Source organism: Nanorana parkeri, unplaced genomic scaffold, assembly GCF_000935625.1.
Source record: "Nanorana parkeri isolate BGI_ZX_2015 unplaced genomic scaffold, ASM93562v1 scaffold269, whole genome shotgun sequence".
In the NCBI taxonomy this organism is placed as follows: domain Eukaryota; kingdom Metazoa; phylum Chordata; class Amphibia; order Anura; family Dicroglossidae; genus Nanorana; species Nanorana parkeri.
The window spans coordinates 765,793-784,613 of record NW_017306537.1 but is presented as its reverse complement, the minus strand read 5'-3'; the positions used below and the strand labels follow the sequence as shown (position 1 = coordinate 784,613).

Here is an 18,821-nt window from a genome sequence, read left to right as displayed (position 1 = left end):
TATATATATCCCTACCAATCTTTTTCCAGGTGTATTTAGAATGTAGAGAAACACAAACCAAGAATCTTGTGACCAAAAATTTACATAAAAGAGAACATCAGGTTTTTCTAACCTTTCAACATTTGTGGAAATCTCCTGAACCTCACTGATGAGTCTGTACTGGACAGGGTCTCCACAAAGCTCTACATTAGGCCTCAGTTTTCTTGTCCCCAGGCGGGTCTGGGCCACTTTGATTGGACCTGCCTTATCGGCAATGGCTTTCTTAAGGCTTTCTATGTTCTTCTCCTGTGAAGTGATCTCATCCATAACCTTAGAAATAAATGTTTGAAAAGACATCTTCTCAAAACAATGACTACATATTAATCTACAGACATTGGCATTACTGTATTAGATGTGCTCATCTCTTTATTCTACTTTGTAAGAATACGTTTGGTATAGAGAGAAACAAAATTCAGTATGCACACTTCATCATAAAAATAGACTTCAGAACCCAGGACCTTTAGTGCCTCTGGTAATTATGGCAGCCAGCCAGGAACATGTTGGGCGTCCCCCTTCACTGTGCCTGCCTGTCTAATTGCTCACCACTGGTTGACAGACAGGCCAGAATTCTTCTGAGGCACCTCCTGGCTAGTGGCTACATCACCACCGTTATTGAGATTAGAGTTGGCTCACAAACATTTTTTTTATGTGTTGTTTGAGTATGGAGAAATAGTTTAATTTGCTCTGAACTATAAGAAGTCTTCTCGCTCTTCTCAACATCCCCAAAAGCCTCTTCATCTTGGCTTGGTGGCGGAGAGCTTCTAATAGAGCAGACCTTCCTTTTTTTATGGGTGGTCCCCTTTAAAAAAAAAAAGGCATATGAAAAAAAAATTCCCAGCCAGCAAAAATTAGGAAATATGAACTGTGAAAAAACACATGCAACCTGTTATCGTTGTAGTGCATGTGGCCAGGGACAGGCTGTTGTCATTTGGTTGCAGGACATTATCAGCATTAGGATGTAACAAAAGATGAAAAAATTCTCCAAGATACATAGGGGGGATTTATTAAACCTGGAGCAGGTTGCACAGCTTCTCTCTCTCTCATTTTAAAATCTTACCTGAGCAAACTGAAGAGAGATGCTGATTGCTTGCCATGAGCAACTGCTCCAGATTCTGATAAATTACCCCCACAGAATTTTGCTACCTACAGGACATTCAGTAAGGCTTTGCACCTACTACTAGACCTGCCATGCCTACGAGCCCTACACTATTCTTTCTGTATGTACTTTATCAGCAGCACTCCTATGCTTTCACTATCACAGCTAAAGCACATTGTCAATATGGCTGCTGGGAGCCCACTCTTTTATAGTGAGGGGGCTAGCTTATCCAAAAAGCCCCCTTATTGGCCCTTCTAAGCCAGCTGACCTAAGTTCAAAGGGCAGGCAGCGCATTATGTTTACAAAGAATTAGGTCTGGCAAATTGCCGCTTTAGTTCACAAATTCCGCAAACCTTTGGCACGCAGGGTTCACTACATACCCATAGAACCCCCATTATCCGCAACAAAGGATGAAATAGTATTTTAATAAGGTTTTCAGACCTGCCCTGCAGTGGATGGGGCTGCGAAATTAAGAAAAATGCATATAAATGGTACAGCATCGAATATTTTCAGAATGCTTTTTTTTTTTACCTTAGCTAAGTGCACTTCCAGCTTACTCTTTGCATCCTTTGTCTCTGCCACGCGGTTTTTCAGGGCAACGTTGACAGTATCACACTGCTTTCGCATATCGCTGGCTGTTTCAGACAAGATGCTGTCAATAAGGGCCCGAAGAGAAACTGAATTGTTTCTCTGTTTCTCAGCATTCACAATATTTGTGTTGCTGAAATCCTCCCATTCAACCGGGGTTACTGAGCTGGAAGTATACAAAATAATGCTTAGAGTATTCAATACTGAGAGATTATATTAGAGCATAAGGTTCACAAACCTGTCATCAAGATTTACTAACGATGCAAGTTTTAGGGCTTGTTCACACCAAGCGCGTTCCAGGAGCAGAGTAGTTACAGACCGGATCAAAACTGAGTCCAATGTATTCCAATGGTATTTTGGGCTCTAGTTAACACCGCAGCGTTCAGTTCCAGAGCATGTAAAAAAAACTGCAGCAAGCCCTATTTTACCTGCTCTGGAACGCATGCAAATGCATCAAAAACGCATGCAAACGCACTGGAACGCACTGAAAGCCTATTTTAAACTAAAAAAAAAGACCATTTTTTTTGTACCAAAAACGGCCCGCAACGCATAAAAAACGCGGTTTTACACACTGCACTGCGTGTGCAGAAACTCATGCAGATCTGGTCTGCATTTGGTGTGAACAAGCCCTTAAGGATTTCCTCTCTGGAACACAGATTCGGTAATCACTAAACAAAATAAGTAACTGAATTTCTCTACGCCTTTTTCTATGTCTACCCTGTTGATGAGGCCTAGATAGGGAAAATATTCCCTTATGTATGTAGGCCCCCGTATAGGGTTTTAATACTGGCTGTTTTCATGGTAATAAGCCAGTCTAGATGCAGCACAAATAAGATTTATGTGTCCTTAAGGCCCTGTTCACACCTAACCATTGGCTTTTTCAGACTTTAAACAAAAAACTATTTTAATCAGTTTTGCAGGCATTCAGCTTCAGACCCCGTTCACACCAGGGCGGTTCGGCCCGCGTGGATTCGCTAACATTAATGATCCCATACATTGCTATGGGGACCGTTCATGCGATCGCGTGGGCCCGCGCAATCCCAACCGCCCCCTGCCCAAACTGCACTATTTTTGCCGCACTGATCAGTGTGGTTTCCATACAGCTTTCAATGGATCAGCGCAGTTTGGAACGTTTTTAATTGCATTTTAGCGCTGAAACGCAATTAATAACTCCCAAAAGCTCCCTTTTGAGATCAGTGCGGTAACCTCGCTGATCCGCAACCGCCCTGGTGTGAATGGGCTCAAAGGTGTTTTTCTATTTGGCCCAATGGAAAGCAATAGTATCTGTAATATCGTGCATAAATGCAGAAAAAAAAAAAAAGATAAAAAAAATGCCTGTGACGCATCTTTTAGGGCATTTTCATTAAAGTCTATGTGGACAAAGTGCTAAAATCCTTTTCAAGCTGTTTTGCTACAAAGCACAGAATGCTCAGGTGTGAACAGGGGCCATAGAAAACAATGGGATTCCTTGTGTTGAGCGTTTTGGAGCATTGAACCACAAAATGCCTAGGTGTGAACGGGGCCTAAAGGATAAGTGTGCAATTGCATTTAATCTCCCCGTATACACATTCTTACATACGTAAGCTGGCTATACACTGTTCTATTTTTTTCGTTCAACCTGCAGGTTGCACGAAAAAAAAAAATAGAACAGATTCTTCCATCAACGCTTACGAGCTGCTTCCTTTGTATTCTGACAGCGGTCTTTGTCGGAATACCCTAACAGAGTCGGCAGCTCATTGGCTGCCAACTCTGTTCGTTCAAAGATTTTCCAACCGGCTCCTTCGATTAGCTGATGACAGTAAAAAGGGTGCTGACAACGGCACCCACTGTGCGCCCTTCGGCAGGTCCCTGAAGAATGTAGAGTATAGAAGAAGGTAAGTATGTGTCTGTAGAGGGGAGGGGAGCAAAAAAGGATAAGTGCACATATCCTTTAAAACAGAATTCCTGCAATGGACTGTCATCGCTGTTCACCTCTGTAGAATAATGCTTTAAATCTGCACATGGACACATGAATATGTTTGTATACCTATATGAGGATACTTATATTGCTTTGTTTATCCTCCAAATAATTGCCACCTAAATGAATGAATCAGTTCATAGTTGTACAAATTTTAATTCAAGACTTCTTACTTTCCCTGGATTGTCACAACATTGGAAGCATATCCGATGTCTGGAGTATTGTTTGTTAATGTGCTGCATTGATTATCGATTTTCAAAGCCTGGAACTTGTCTTTCAGATCCTTTTCCAGGTAGTATTTAGCGGATCGGCTCAACCTGCAGGTATCAGAGAAACAGCGTTATGAATGAACAAACATCACAGACTGTGATTCACAGTCCTGCATTTAAATAGAATTAACAGTCTTAGTAAAAGAATCTGTCAGCATTGCAATATGGGAGCTGCCACTGCAGATTTACATGGTTCAAGGCTGCTATCTTGACCCTTAAGCTGGCCATACACCTTACAACCATCGCACGACTTTCATCGTGCGATGGTGGTAAGGTAATTAAAAGCTCCTACGACCTGCCCATCTTGGACATGCAGATCGTACTTGAGATCATCGCAAGCCCGCGTCGCGGAGGAGAGGGCTTTCCATGACTGCAGTGCTGAGCGGGCAGTGTGCGATTGCGCACACCGGCCCGTGCGGCATTTGTCTTACGAGCACGCCACAAACCCGCCGAAAACCGTATGATTTTCGGCTAGTTTTCCAACGTGCTTGTAAGACAAAAGACGTGCGACCTTACAGTAGAAACGGTCGCACACCTTCCATACACCTGCCGATTATCGGACGATCGCGGGATTTCCCGCGATTATCGTACGGTAATCGGCAGGTGTATGGCTACCTTTACTCCACTAATCCCAAACAATCATGTGCACATTAGGTGCTGAGACACCTTAGGCCTCTTTCACATGGGCTGATCAGGAGAGGATCCATATGGTTCCTCTCCTGATCACAGCAGTAGGGATCGGATGTCACCGCTGTGACATCCGTGTCCATACAGTTTTTTCTTCCATCTCGCGATGGAGGAAAAAACTGCAATTACCAGACCCCATGCCAGTTTATGGGGAAGTGGATGTAAACTAACATGTGTCCATTTAAATCAGATTACCCACAATCCGGTCCGGCAAAACGGAAAACACTGTTCCATTTGTTTTACTGGACCTAGCCGGGGGTAACCCGGTGTAAATGGACGCTGCGAAATAGACTTGAATTGGGCATCTGATCGGGTCGGTCTGAAAAACTGACAGGCGGACCCGATCAGAGCTGCCGTGTGAAAGGGGCCTTACAAACATGCCTGTTCTGGATCAATAAAACACTAAGGCTGGGTTCACACCTAGGCGTATTGAATATGCCCGTCTGTCGCGCGTTTGTCGCGTGTTTTTTTTACCGCGATTCGCGGTATAAAAACGCGCGTTTCCGAGGGCTACTTGGCTGTATCCCAATGGAAACACCCAACAAAAACGGCCCAAAGAAGTACATGTACTTGTTTGAGCGTAGGCCGTTTTGTAGGGCGTTTCAGACGGGCGGAAATACGGAAAGGTGTGAACCATACCCATAGAAAACAATGGGATTTTCATGTTTGTACGTTTTGTCGAGCGTTCATAGAGCCTTGAACGCGCGACAAAACATAAAGGTGTGAACAGGGCCTAAGTAGTGAAGCCATGATACCGGTGATAGCCCTGATGCATGCACCTTCAGAAACAAGTCAGCAATGGCAGCTCGCATATATCTAAACTACTAGTCCAGGGTCACTTGTAGCTACTAAAAGAAGAGGGAATATACTTACCTTTCCAGCGGCCAGTTGCTTTGTTGTTTCTCAGCTGTTGCAGGTATTCTACACCACTTGGTGTTTCTGTTATAGTCTTTAATTAAAAAAAACAAAAAACTAGAAGGCAACCATGCTTGTTTATTAGCATATGCAGGCCTCTCAATGCAAGCCTATCACTCTGCCCAGACTGACCAAAAAACAATGCAATCTTAGGATGGCCTATCCTTGAAAACAATACAATCTCAAGCCAGCTTATCACTAAAAACAATACAGCCTCAAAATGGCCTATGATTGAAAACGATAATCTCAAGGTTGCCTATCACATTATTTCTGCAGCTATTCAGTAAGGACCACAATTGTTAAACATACAGGTAACCACTAGAAGGGGCTTTAGTAATAAATTCAACTGTTCAAAAGCACTGTAGTTATCAACAAGTAAAATAAAGACTTTTTAATATTTTGCAGATCTTTTTTAAATACGTCCCTAAAAGAATTTACAAACCAGGCAAAGTAAAACAAGTTCAATTTCAATTGTTAAAAATTAAATAAAAAATGAAGTAACAATAAAAGCAGATTTTATTAATAACTAAAAGGAGAAAGGGAGGAAGGAGTTAATTACAGTTGATTAGAGTAACTAAGGGTTAATAATTGGTTAAAGAGAAACAGATTGTATTTATTTTTAATGGTAGGGTTGCTTTATTGACATCATAGAAAGATCAAAGGCCACCACTTTAAAAAAGTAACTAAAGTAACAATAATGAGGTTTCATGATATTTCTCAATGCAGCTTGCGCTCTGGACGCTGTTCATAAGCTTTGTAGCTTCTGCTGTAATGAGGAGGAAGTCCCGCTATCAGTTTGATGGATCCTCCAGCAAGAGGACATAGGGAATACACCCTAGGGAATTTGTTGAAGTTTTTGACGATGAATCTCCTTTGCTCAAGGTCCTAAAGTGGGTTAAATATAACATCGAGAGTGCAATAGGTGCAGTATATCCAAGAGGTAACTCTATGGAACATTGCTGTCTTAGTTCGGCAGATGCTCACTTCATGCTGTCTGAGTTCTATGTGGCTGGAAGATTGTTTACATTAAAAGAGACCTATGGCCAAACCTTTTTTGGCGTTGGTACTCTTTTGGGTCACAGGAGGACATTTTCTAATAGCTTTTGTTGTAAGGCTAGGCTCACACCTAGGCAACACCACGATTCCGCGCGTATTGCCGTGAGGTGCTGTGACACGACCAGCTGGAGGCGGGAGCAACCTGCAGCAGTGGATCACTGATCTTTACTCCTGCAAAGATTCAATGTCCATAGCTTGGTCACAGATCTACTTTAAGTGATTTAAATTACAACTCCGGGCGAAAATGTTCTTAACCTTTCTGCTCATTTTTGTTTAGGTGCTAAAAAAAATTATACTGACTTGATCCTCGGAGCCAGCTTGCTCTTAGACCCAGGGACGTGCGGTCAGGGGAGGCAGGTGAGGCACAGCCTCACCTAGCATAATGAAGAAAAAAGCGGTCAGCTTCAAGTCTGAAGCTGACAGCTTTTTCTCCATTCAGAGCGGCTTGTAACAGGTTACACAGCAGGGAAAGCCTTCCCGCTGTGTAACCTGTCATTGACGGAGCGCTGCCTGTTAATTAATTGGAGCCTCTCTCCCCTTCCACTGCAGTGGTCTAAGGATCCTTGAGCCATCATGTTCTGTACACAGGATGTGAGGAAGCCGAGCATCACTGCAGTGAAGGAGGACTTCAGGGACTGTAAAAGCAGCCAGCTGACTCCAAAGTTTGGGTGAGTGTAACTTATTTTGGGGGGTTTTTTAGCACCCAGGCAAAAACGAGCACTTAACCCTTACAGTGCGTGGGTAGCCTTACTGCAAGGGTTAAGAACATTTTTGCCCGGAGTTCTGTTTTATGTTTGATCAATCACAATAACCTTACTGCTTATGGCACCATCTCTTCTGTGTCAGCTTTGGCAAACAAACATGATAAAATACAATAACTCACCTTATCTGCTCAGTAATTTGTTCTAAAGTCCTCTGCAGTAGCACCATCACCCCCTGGATCACCTCCACTTCCTTGATGAGCTCTCTTTCTACTTCATCATGAACCAGATCTATCCCAACTCTTTTCTCTCTGCAAAAGGATTTGTTTAAACAGTGTCAACAATCATAGAGACACATTTCAAGAGTAATACATATAGGTCACGAAAACGTCATCCACATCACCCAAAGTGGTCACACGTGCATGGCAAACAAAGTGTAAAGTCTAAACTTTTATTTTTACTGTTGAATAAAGTAGTGAACCCATTTCAGTTTCTGGATTTTCTGTTTGTGTCTTCTTCAGGAGATTTCATCTCCTACAGACATATTAGGAAGACAAAATGTCAGTTGTAACTAGAACAGGTTATTTGAAGATTTCCCCTCACCTCCTGTTCCTATGAAAATGCAAACATGTTGGTTTTCCCAGAACTTTGTGTAGCAGACATATGGTCAATAGGACCAAAAGGGCGGGTGAATCTTCCTAGTGGTCACATAGACAGCAAAAAACTCAAAGGTGCTAACCCTTCCATATTCAATGTTAACAAACCATATATGGCAGCCACAGTGTCCCAGGTTGCTAAGAGCTCTTAGCAACCTGTGACGCTCTCTCTGTGTGGCTTCCCACCCAGCTCACTGACGTCACTGGTTTTCACTGGTCACTGGTCACTACTTTCTCTCTAAAACTGCTCAGAGTGGCATGGAATCTGCACAAAGGGCTTTGTCAAAGAAGGTAAGGTAATATTTTTCAGCGGGTCATGACTGCTTGCCTGGAAAGCTGTTGTTCAATCGAAAGAACACCGGCTTCACTTCCATCATGACACTGCGAGGCAGACTGGCTTCCTGATTGGTCAGGAAGCCAGGATGCCTACCAATTGGTGAAGCCAATCGGGAAGTCGGGTCATGACGTGTTGTCTGGCTTCCAGATTGGCTTCACTTGTTGGTAGGCAGCCTGCAGTGGCGTCACGAGGGGGATGCGGCCCGCACCCGGATGACACCATTGGAGGAGTCATTTTGGTGTCACCCCCCTCTGAAAAGTCGGGCGCTCGGTCATGGACCGAACGCCCGACAGTAACAGGAGAGAGAGTAGGGGACCCGGCGGCATACCTTATCCCGCCGGTGGACTGTCCCCTCCTCTTTCTGCCGGCGTCCAACACAAAGATGGCCGCCGGCAGGTATCAAAAGATCGCTGCGATGACGTCTCGGCGAGTGGGCGGGGTGACACCCGTTTACCGCTCCGGTTGTCACCCAGCCTCGGGACGCCCCTGGCAGCCTGATCAATCAGGAAGTTGGGAGGCGGGTCATGACGTGCCGCCCGGCTTCCGGTATTGGGGTGATACCAAATACTCGGTATTGGCACCGATACCAATACTAGTATACTAACTTTTATACTAGCAATACTAGCATCCCTAACTTTTTTCTGTTGAGAAAGTCATCTTTCCAGCATCTCTTTGGATTTTTAGCTATTTGTTGTAATTTTCTGTATGATTACCTTTCCACTAAGCATTGCTGTGCAATGAACAAAGGCTCCAGGCAGCTCTCGAAGGCTTTTTCCAGGCGAATTTTATAAGCCAGCAGCTGTTCTATGTCATTAACTGTGTCTTCAAGCTTGTCATCTAATTCTTTCTTCCAAAACTGGATCTCCTCTAATCTCTGCTCTGTGGAGACAAATGGCATACACAACGCGAGTGAACCAGAACCAAATTTACAATCTCACGTTTAGTTTACCAATTTGTATTGAGATTGTAGTCCATCATGGAAGTGAGCTTGGAGCGGTGGCTACTTTACAACACACACAGGGACCATGGGGGACAAAAGTAGCCACCCTCCAGAAGGGAGGACAGTGTCAGCACCAACTCAGAGATGATTTGAGGATCTACAGCCAAATGATACACAAATAAGGTCCAGTATTGTTAATAGTTACATTATTGAATACATTTGATTGCATGATTGAATGCAAAAAATTAACTAACTTTTGCTGCCACCAACATATCTCAACAGACTCCCGGCGGCTATAGCATTTACATTTGTAAAGCAGACTGTCAGCATTACACTAGAAGCAATTCTGACAGCTGAGCTGCTGTAAGATCGTTTGCAGGGGCTGGTGCAGTGTGTACCCCTGCACGACACTGGGCTTCACTGTTCCACCTGCGGGCCCGGGACCAGCGAGTTGGGTGTTGGTGGGAAGCGGGGAAGGAGGCTGCCGATCTCCTCCCTGCTCTATGGGACCAAAAGCGATGCTGATTGCATCACTTCCAGTCCCTCAGCTGTCATTGCTTGGCTGCAGAAGCAGGGCAATAAGCTATTGGAGCGTGATCTTGCTCCAATAGCTTATTTGGAGTGCAAAGGTGACATTAGGGGTCTGATTGGCCACTAAAATAACCTAAAGAGAACCTGTCACCATTAGTATGCTATCACATAGGGGGGATTGTAAGCCCCCCTATGTGATAGCAATTAAATAAAGTAAAAAATAGGATTAAATCAAATAAATATAAAAATAAAAAAAAGTTTAAAGTCCCCAGCCCCTGTGAGCGCATGCTTATAAATGTAAACACATGTCAGGTGCACCTACGTACGAAAATGCGATCGCTACCCATGTTAGATATCGCCGCGTGTGCCAGTGTGAGAGCAATAATTCTAGGGCCAATAATCATGGATATCTCTAAATGATGACCTGTACGGGCTTTTACAGCTACGCCTATGGACAATTTGGGGTACGGTATTTTGTTGCCGTTTTACGGACACACGCAATTTTAAAAAACATTTTGGGCAATAAAATTAACTTAAAGTGACATTGAATTTTTTTTTTCCCCTCCCCCAATGTTAGTGTAAGCACTTACCTTAAATGATGTCTCTTAACCCAATCTTCTTCTTCTTTCCTGTACTTTTCAACTGTCCCTCCAGCGCTGCTGCGGGTCACTGACTCATCTGTGCTTGCTGGCACTTCCTGTCCCGCGGTGTCTGCATGTGGGTGCACGCGTCCATAGACTTACCTTGTGTCTCTCCTCGTCTCCCGGCCGAAAATCTGAACTGTGCATGCGCCCGCCCCAATATCCTTTATGGCCGCCTGAGAATTTTCATATTTTTGGACGGGAGCGCGCGGGGAAGACACAGGTAAGTATTAACCTCTTTTAAAGCGTTTAAAAAAAAAAAGGTTTTGCATATATCCACTGCTTGCTAGATAGATATATGCAAAAAAAAAAACGGAAGGTTTAATAACCCTTTAAGGGCATTTTTTACCAAATTCTGGGGATTGATTGTTTGTAATATTGTGCAACGCAAAAATGTGCAATTGTCATAATTTTATTCTACAGGGTCTTTGCTTTAAGAAAATGTATAATGTTTGGGGGTTTTAAGTAATTTTCAGGCCTAAAATGTGCATTATAGCATGTGCGAATCCCAGTTGTTAGCATAACCTTGTGTTAACATTTCAGTATACAGTATTTCCGCTCTTTGTAGAAAAAAAATGCAGGATAAGTGTACAAATGTTATTAATTATCAAAATTACAATTTGTATTTTGGAGAATGACGCTGACGTATATTAGTTTGGCACTGCAAAGCATAACTACTGCAAAAATGTCAAACATCATCTCTATTCTCCAATCCCTGCAGTGCTTGGGGTAATCACTTGTGATGATGATGTTTTGAATGGGTAAGTTAGAAAGCTGGAAGTCATACAAGGCAATAGCAATACCTAGCTTCTTGTTGACATCCTTTTGAGTTTTCTGCGTTGTCTTTTCAACTTCCTCAACCAGTCTCTGACTCTCAGCAACCAGCCTCTCGGATCGGGACCTCTGACCCTCCGCGTTGGCATAGCGTGTCTGGTTAGCAATACTCCACTCCTTAGGAAGGAACTTCGGTGGGAGTTGGACCAGTTTTGCCATTGTATAGCTTTAAGGTCTGAAAAAGAAATATAATTTTCAAAATGAGAGCTGTGATCCTACAATACCATTTTTAGGAGAGCCATTGTCTATATTTTTTACTTTTTAAAGAAGTAATTTATAAAACAAATATAAATGGCACAATATATCTTATATATCTACAGTATATATACTATATATTCTCTTGTAATGTCACCCAGACAGCATTACAAAGCTGCATGACCCAAACTATTATACTAAGGAGGCCAGGACATATTTCCGATATATTTCACGTCCGGTCAGAAGAAATGCTGCAAGCGCTATTTATTCTGACCGGACTGGACACATTGATGTGCCTTGCGTTCCCGTGCTGCCGATCGTAGCTGTGGTGCCATTCACTTCAAAGCATCGCCACGCCCCCTCCCGCCCCACAACAAACTGAGCCGGCCACAATGCGATCCACAATAGGGCCAGAACGCCTCCTGGTGCGAACGAGGCCTAAGGAATGAGAGTTTCTTGTAATGATCATTCCCATGACATGCACGTTTAAAGGAGAACTATGAGGTGAGTGCTTTTCACTCAGCCTCATAATCTGAGCCAACCTGTGACAATGAAACTGTCACAGGTCGGCTCAGTAGATCGGGAAGTGAGCGAACACATACTGGCGTTCGCTCACTTCTCGATCCTGTAACTGCAAAGAACTGTGACAGGGGAGTGACTGGATTCTCCCATCCCCTGTCCGATCCTCCAGTGCTGACTGGCTGAACGGACGGGGGAGGGGGCGGGTACAGCTGGCTCTGCCTCTAGATAGGCAGAGCCAGCTGTCACTCACACAGCTGGGCGGATCCAGACACAATTGTCGGGATCCGTTTCAGCTACGGCGTCTCAGTATACCGCGAGCTGCAGCTCGCGGGATATACTGAGCTTTGGGTAACAGGAGGACGCTAGTTTGTGTCCTCCCGTTACCCTTCGGAGAACTATGGGGAAAAGCCCTAACCCCATAGTTCTCCTTTAAATACATTGTTCATGTTAAAGGGAAATTTAGGGGTGTCTGCTGTTATCCCTAGACCTACAGCCAACTGATCCAGGATGCTTACTCATTGCTCTTGATATCCTTGCACGTATACTTGCTTTGGGATAGCGACAGTTTAATCACAAAGCAGTTTATAAACCAGAATGTTTTTGGAATGAGGAAGAAAACTTAATTATCCAGAAAAGGTTTCTTATGGTAGTATTTAACGCGCAATCTTTTTCTCAATAATTAACTCAGATCAAACAAATATACATTGTCCAACAAAGTATTTCTTTAAATTTTTTCCCAAGCACTTACAGTCATCATGTTTCTAAACAGCTGACTCCAACTCTCTCAGCTCGGCTTCCCTGAACATCCTGTCCAGTACAAGATAACAAGGGACAGTGCAGTCTCCATCAGTTATCCTCTTGATGGACTAATGTCTTTATTCAACCTCAAATACTATGTAACTATGTAACTACTAGCTTAGAAATGGGAGACGATAGGAGGGAGGAAAGAGACAAGTGGATTGCCTTGATGTGCCTGTGTGTTTGTAGGGACACACACGGCTTACTAGCACACACAAGGGTGGCTCCACAGGATCCTACAAGGAAAAGGAGCCTAAACCAGGATATCAGGGCCAGTGGTCAGGGGATCAGCTGATTCTGCAGGAAATGAACCCTTTTCTAAATCAAGGAGCAATATCCATTGTAAATTATTTAATCAGCATTTGAAATAGCTTAAAAACATTTTGAAGGGAATTTATCAAAACTGGAGCAGACAAAATCTGGTGCAGTTGCGCAGGACAACCAATCAGCTTCTATCTTCAGTTTGTTCAGCAGAGTTGTTAAAATGAAAGAGAGAAGCTGATTGGTTGTCATGCACAGCTGCTTTGAGATTGTGACGGCTCCCGCTTTGATAAACTCCCCTCTTTGACTTTAATATCACTTTAAATATAAGGACATACTAACAATATACATATAATCATAGTTAGGTCTGAAAACAGAACCTCAGAGAGCTGCAAGGCAACAGGGCTAAACACTGCACCATTGCAACCATATTTGTGTAAGTGATATGCCCAGTGGTGGATTAAGTGTACCTTGTGCCCTGGGCTATTTCCAGTTCAAGGCATCCTACCCCAGAAGTGCCACTTATATGGCTCAACCATCAAGATGTGGGAGACCTCAACATAAAAGGATAATTATGGGGAGAGTGAATTACACTCATCCCCATAATTAGAGCCGATGTGCGACACTGAAGCTGTCACAGGTCGACTCTATAGATCGACAACTGAGCAATCACATACCACTCAGTTCCCGATCTTCTTCTGACTGTCAGTCATCGCTCCCCACAGGGATTCCCCCCTCAACTCTCCGTTCCTCCAGCACTGACTTGAGGGACAGACAGGGTAGGACACAGCTGGCTCTAGAGAGGCAGAGCCATCTGTCAATCAGGTAGTGGGGTGGATTCCGACAATATAGCCCGCTATATGCTATATAGCTACATGCTGAGTTTTGGGTCACAGGAGGACATAGGGTCACAGGAGGACATTCACTAAGGGGAACTATGGCCAAAAAAAGGTTGGGCCATAGTTCTCTTTTAAATACCAGAATCTAACTTTAAACAAGGAAGACATTCAACTTTGCAAATATCTGTCACTGCAAAAAAATGTCTTATCACTAAACCAGTAAATATGTGTCACTGCAGGAAAAATGTCATGTCACTGAACCGTTTATAATGACACTAAGGAGTCGATTTTTAAATGTTTTTACACAACTTAAACCCAATAGGAAAACTGTGTGAATTCTGGATGAAAGTTGTAGAACATTTTGGGGAAAACATTTATAAATGGAATAAATTTGTTTCAAGCACAAAACAGATTTTTTAGAAATGCTATTTAAAAAAGTGTATTTCCATTTTCAGTGTTACAATAAAAAAGTCATGAAAACCAAATAGGACTGCCATCGTATTTGATTTCAGATTGTGATACAGGCAGACATTGCATGGTATTACACAATGAGAAAAACCAGGCTGATTGGGTGGGAAGGGGTGATTTGATCAAAGAATACCCCTTTGATCTGCATATAAAAGAGCTAGTCTAAATACACTGAAACAATTGTATTGTTACAATGTATGCAACAATCCCCTTTGCAAACACAGCCTGTAAACACTGATTGCAGGCTACATTTACATAGGAGCTCCGGCAACAGACACCCAACTAAGAAGGTGACAGTGGCTCCTGCCTGGTAGAGGAAGATCTGGGTGTACGTACAATGTACATCAAAGGAGATTGAGTTTTTTGGATCACCTTTTACAAATCAATGTCCAAAGACAGTCAGGCAGACATGGGCTCTCTAGGAACCTTGGGTTCTTGAAAACGAAAGATAGAAGCTGATTGGTTGCCATGCACAGCTGCTCCAGATTCTGTCTGAAGCAGTCTTAAGGTGCCCATACACCTTACGATTATCGGACGAAACTTATCGTCCGATGATCGAATAGTCGTACGATTTTCGTAAGGTTGCTGGCGTTTCCGTCCGTCAAAAGTCGTACGATTGTACAGTACTGTCGGTCGGACACTGTAATGCACACATACGATTATCTGCCCATACACCTTACGATTATCGGACGAAACTTATCGTCCGATGATCGAATAGTCGTACGATTTTCGTAAGGTTGCTGGCGTTTCCGTCCGTCAAAAGTCGTACGATTGTACAGTACTGTCGGTCGGACACTGTAATGCACACATACGATTATCTGCCCATACACCTTACAACCATCGCAAGACTTTTGTCTTATAAGGCAATTTAAAAAAACTTACGATCTGCCCATCTTGGACAGGGAGATCGAACTTGAGATCATCGTAAGCCCGCCCCCCCTGAGGGGCGGGCTTTCCGATGACTGCAATGCTGAACGGGCAGTGTGCCCATGCGGCATTAGTCTTACAAGCAGGCAACAAACCCGCCGACAATCGTACGATTCTCGGCGGGTTTTCGAGCCTGCTCGTAAGACAAAAGACGCCCGTACAGTAGAAACGGTCGCATGCGTTCCATACACCTGGCGATTATCGTACGATAATCGCGGGTGATCCCACGATCGTACGATAATTGGCAGGTGCATAGGCAGCGTGCGACAGCAGTTACTGTACGGTCGCACGACTTTCGTCTTCCTAGCACGCTGATTTGGGGTAAATAAGAGTGAGAGGAAGGGTGTAGATTAATCATCATTGGCAATTGATTGACATCGTAATAGACATGGTAACTTTAGACAAGTGAACTGTCTACAATCATGGACTGTCTCATTTTTTTTATATAAAGAGAAATCATATTAAGGAATTACTTCTACACCAATCAAGAAGTAGGGTGGGGGTAAAAATTTGGGAACAATACCATAGGCTCATGCGGTGTGTCAGATAGGAATATTTAAAAGAAGATCCTGCAGTTGGCAGCAAGGGAGACACTATGCCAGGGTTGGTGCTTATATTGAGCGCCTGCTCTCTAGGTAGCTAAGGGCTGGTGGGTAGAGTTCTTGTTTATTTCATGTATCCAAGAGGCCCATGTTCTATAAGGGCTCAATCGCATGGGCGTTAAACACGCTGCGTACAGACGCACACATCGTATATTTCTGCGCGCACATGAACATAGCACATGCAAATAAGGGGCCCCATACACACAACTGCTTCTGGGGCTCTCTTTTTGCATTGAATACAGATGTGCAGAAAAAAATGTGCCTGGGGCAGCAAATAGTACATTTTTTATGTGCATATACATGCGTGAAACTTCTGGTGCTCTGGGATTGCATGCAGTACAATCAAAGATGCTTAGATTGAGTTTTTTGGATGCACCTTTTACAAATCAATGTCCAAACACAGTAACACAGGCAAGCATGGGCTCTCTAGCAACCTTCGGTTTGTGAAAACGAAAGATAGAAGCTGACTGGTTGCCATGCACAGCTGTTCCAGATTCTGTCTGCTCCAAGTCTTAAGGTGCCCATACACCTGCCGATTATCGTATGATAATCGCGGGTGATCCCGCGATCGTACGATAATCGGCAGGTGTATGGGCAGCGTGCGACCGCTTCTACTGTACGGTCGCATGACTAGCACGCTGGAAAACCTGCACGCTGGAAAACCTGGGTTGGTAGCGTGCTCGGAAGACGAAAGCCGCACAGGCCGCTGTGCGCAAGTGCACACTGCCCGCTCAGCATTGCAATCATTGGCAAGCCCTCCCCTCAGCGGGGAGGGCTTGCGATGAACGCAAGTACGATCTGCCTGTCCAAGATGGGCAGGTCGTACGAAATTTTAATCACCTCACAACCATCACACAACAAAAGTCGTGCGATGGTTGTAAGGTGTATGGGCAGCTTCAGTATTTTGTCGATTATATAAAGAAGACCTCTGGGCAACAGTGTTCTTAACCCCTACTGTGGGGCTACCACCACACTCCAAGGTTTAAAGCAGAACTCCAGGAATTTGTTTTATTAACCCTTGCAGTTGGGCTACCCCCGCACTGCAAGAGTTAACTGCTCAGTTGTGTCTAGGTTGAAAAAAAAAAACCAGTTATGCTCACTCAAAGCTCTGAGCCAGGTTCTTCTCAGACCGGTTCCTGAAGCCTCTCCATTGCAGCGGTCTAAAGTCCTGTAAATCATCACGTCTATACACAGTAAATAGACCTGAGGACACTGAGTAAGATTCCAATGTGCTGCGGAGGAGAAGACAGGCTGGAGGGAGCGCCGTGTGAGTATATCTTTGTATATGTAGCACCTAGACACAAAGGAGCACTTAACCCTTTGCAGTGCTGGGTAGCCCCACTGCAAGGGTTAATTTTAAAACACCCTGGAGTTTAAGTGCTCATTTTTATCTAGCTGCTAAAATAAAGTTGGACTCACCCAATTCTCAAAGCTTCATGGCTGCTACTCCGGTCCCTGAAGCCTGTCTGCTCCTCCGGGAGTGATGGTATGTCTCTTGGCATCCTTATGTCCTATACACTGTGTATAGACCCTTATAACTCGGGGACCTTAGACCGCTGAAGCGGAGGGGGGAGCGAGATGGAAGGGACCAGTCTAAAGCTGGCCATACACCTATAGATTATCTGCAGATTTTCTATGGTCAGATGGAAAAAGTGCAACAGATTCCTCCATCTACGCTAAACTGTGTGGATGGAGGAATCTCCCACTGGGCCAAGCTTCAGTATCTTGCTAGTCGGCCCTGAAACGGAGATAGTCGCATGCAAAGGCCTGCTACATGGAGACCTCTGATCAAATTTCCATTATAAAGGTCTTGGTCTGGCTATCCCTCAGCTTCATTTATATTCTTTCCCTCGGAGCCAACTAAAGCTTGCTATACACTGTTAGGATTTTGTTCAAACATTCGCTCGAAATCGTTCATCAGGACATTCGATCTTGACATCATTGTGTGGGCTACGTGCTACTTGAACAGAATCCCGGCCATATTACCCAGGTTTTATTTGTGCACATAGCACATTACAATGTGTACGATTCTTATCTAATAAAAGTTACATTCATGTTCTTGTTTGTTCAGCTATAAAACGAGATAATATTTCCCTGCTTCCTGAGCTGAATTGTTGAGGGCCGGTGCACACCTAGGCGACACCTCACCACGCGGCAATTGTGCATGATTCTGCACGGTCAGGAGTAGCCGCGCGGCGTGTTTTTCAAAACAAAAAAAAGGTACATGTACCTTTTTTCAGCGATTTCCGCGCAGATGTCACCCCATTGAAATCAATGGGGCCGTGCGGCAATTGCTGTCTGCATTGTGCAGAACCGCGCGATCCCGGGACGCGTGATCCCGGAGGTCTGCACCAGGCCTCATTCCGCCTGCTTATGAGTATTGTCTATGCACTTTTTGGGGGTCAGGTAGCCCCATGCTCTTTTTTAGATGTATTTGTCTTGTATATTTTCTTTGTTTATATGGAAAACGTAATACATTTTATTATTTAAAAAAAAAAGAAAGGAAATACTTCCCTCCCGCTCCTTCAATTTTCCTCATCACTATGGTCACAAAGGAACATCAAACTACCCATTAGAAAAAGGAGATTCTGCTGATGGATGGCCATCTTTAGCATAGTGCTAATCTGCCTCATAGACTTCTATGGGCCCAGACCTGGATTAATCACATCACTGCATAGTATATGTGTCTCAAAGAGAAGAAATCATCTCATCCTAAATATTATCCATAGAAAACCGGAACCGGATTTCTGAACTCTATACAATCTACAATAAATCCTAAAATGTCATGCAGGGAGTATACATGTGATACAGATTGTATATGCTCCACATGTCTCCCCTGCCTGTCCTGGTGAGAAGATTACAAGGGTACACAGGGAGAGCGATGGCTTCCTGTATCAGGGTATATACCTGGCAGAGTTCACCCGCTTTAATACGATGGCTCCTCTCCGGCTCCTCTAGCAGA

At 43.9% G+C, this 18,821-nt stretch overlaps 1 protein-coding gene across 1 annotated transcript in view; it reads right to left on the bottom strand.

Annotated features, from left to right (window-relative positions):
• Positions 1–18,821, bottom strand: part of TEKT1 (tektin 1) — a 21,775-nt gene extending 2,954 nt beyond the window's left edge. Inside the window, exons 1-7 of the mRNA XM_018557140.1 lie at positions 18,781–18,821; positions 11,217–11,422; positions 9,015–9,180; positions 7,491–7,619; positions 3,854–3,997; positions 1,667–1,889; positions 113–309 (exon numbers count right to left, since the gene is read on the bottom strand). Of these exons, the coding sequence (XP_018412642.1) occupies positions 113–309; positions 1,667–1,889; positions 3,854–3,997; positions 7,491–7,619; positions 9,015–9,180; positions 11,217–11,406 (1,049 nt within the window). The 5' untranslated portion in view covers positions 11,407–11,422; positions 18,781–18,821. The remainder of the gene's footprint in view (positions 1–112; positions 310–1,666; positions 1,890–3,853; positions 3,998–7,490; positions 7,620–9,014; positions 9,181–11,216; positions 11,423–18,780) is intronic.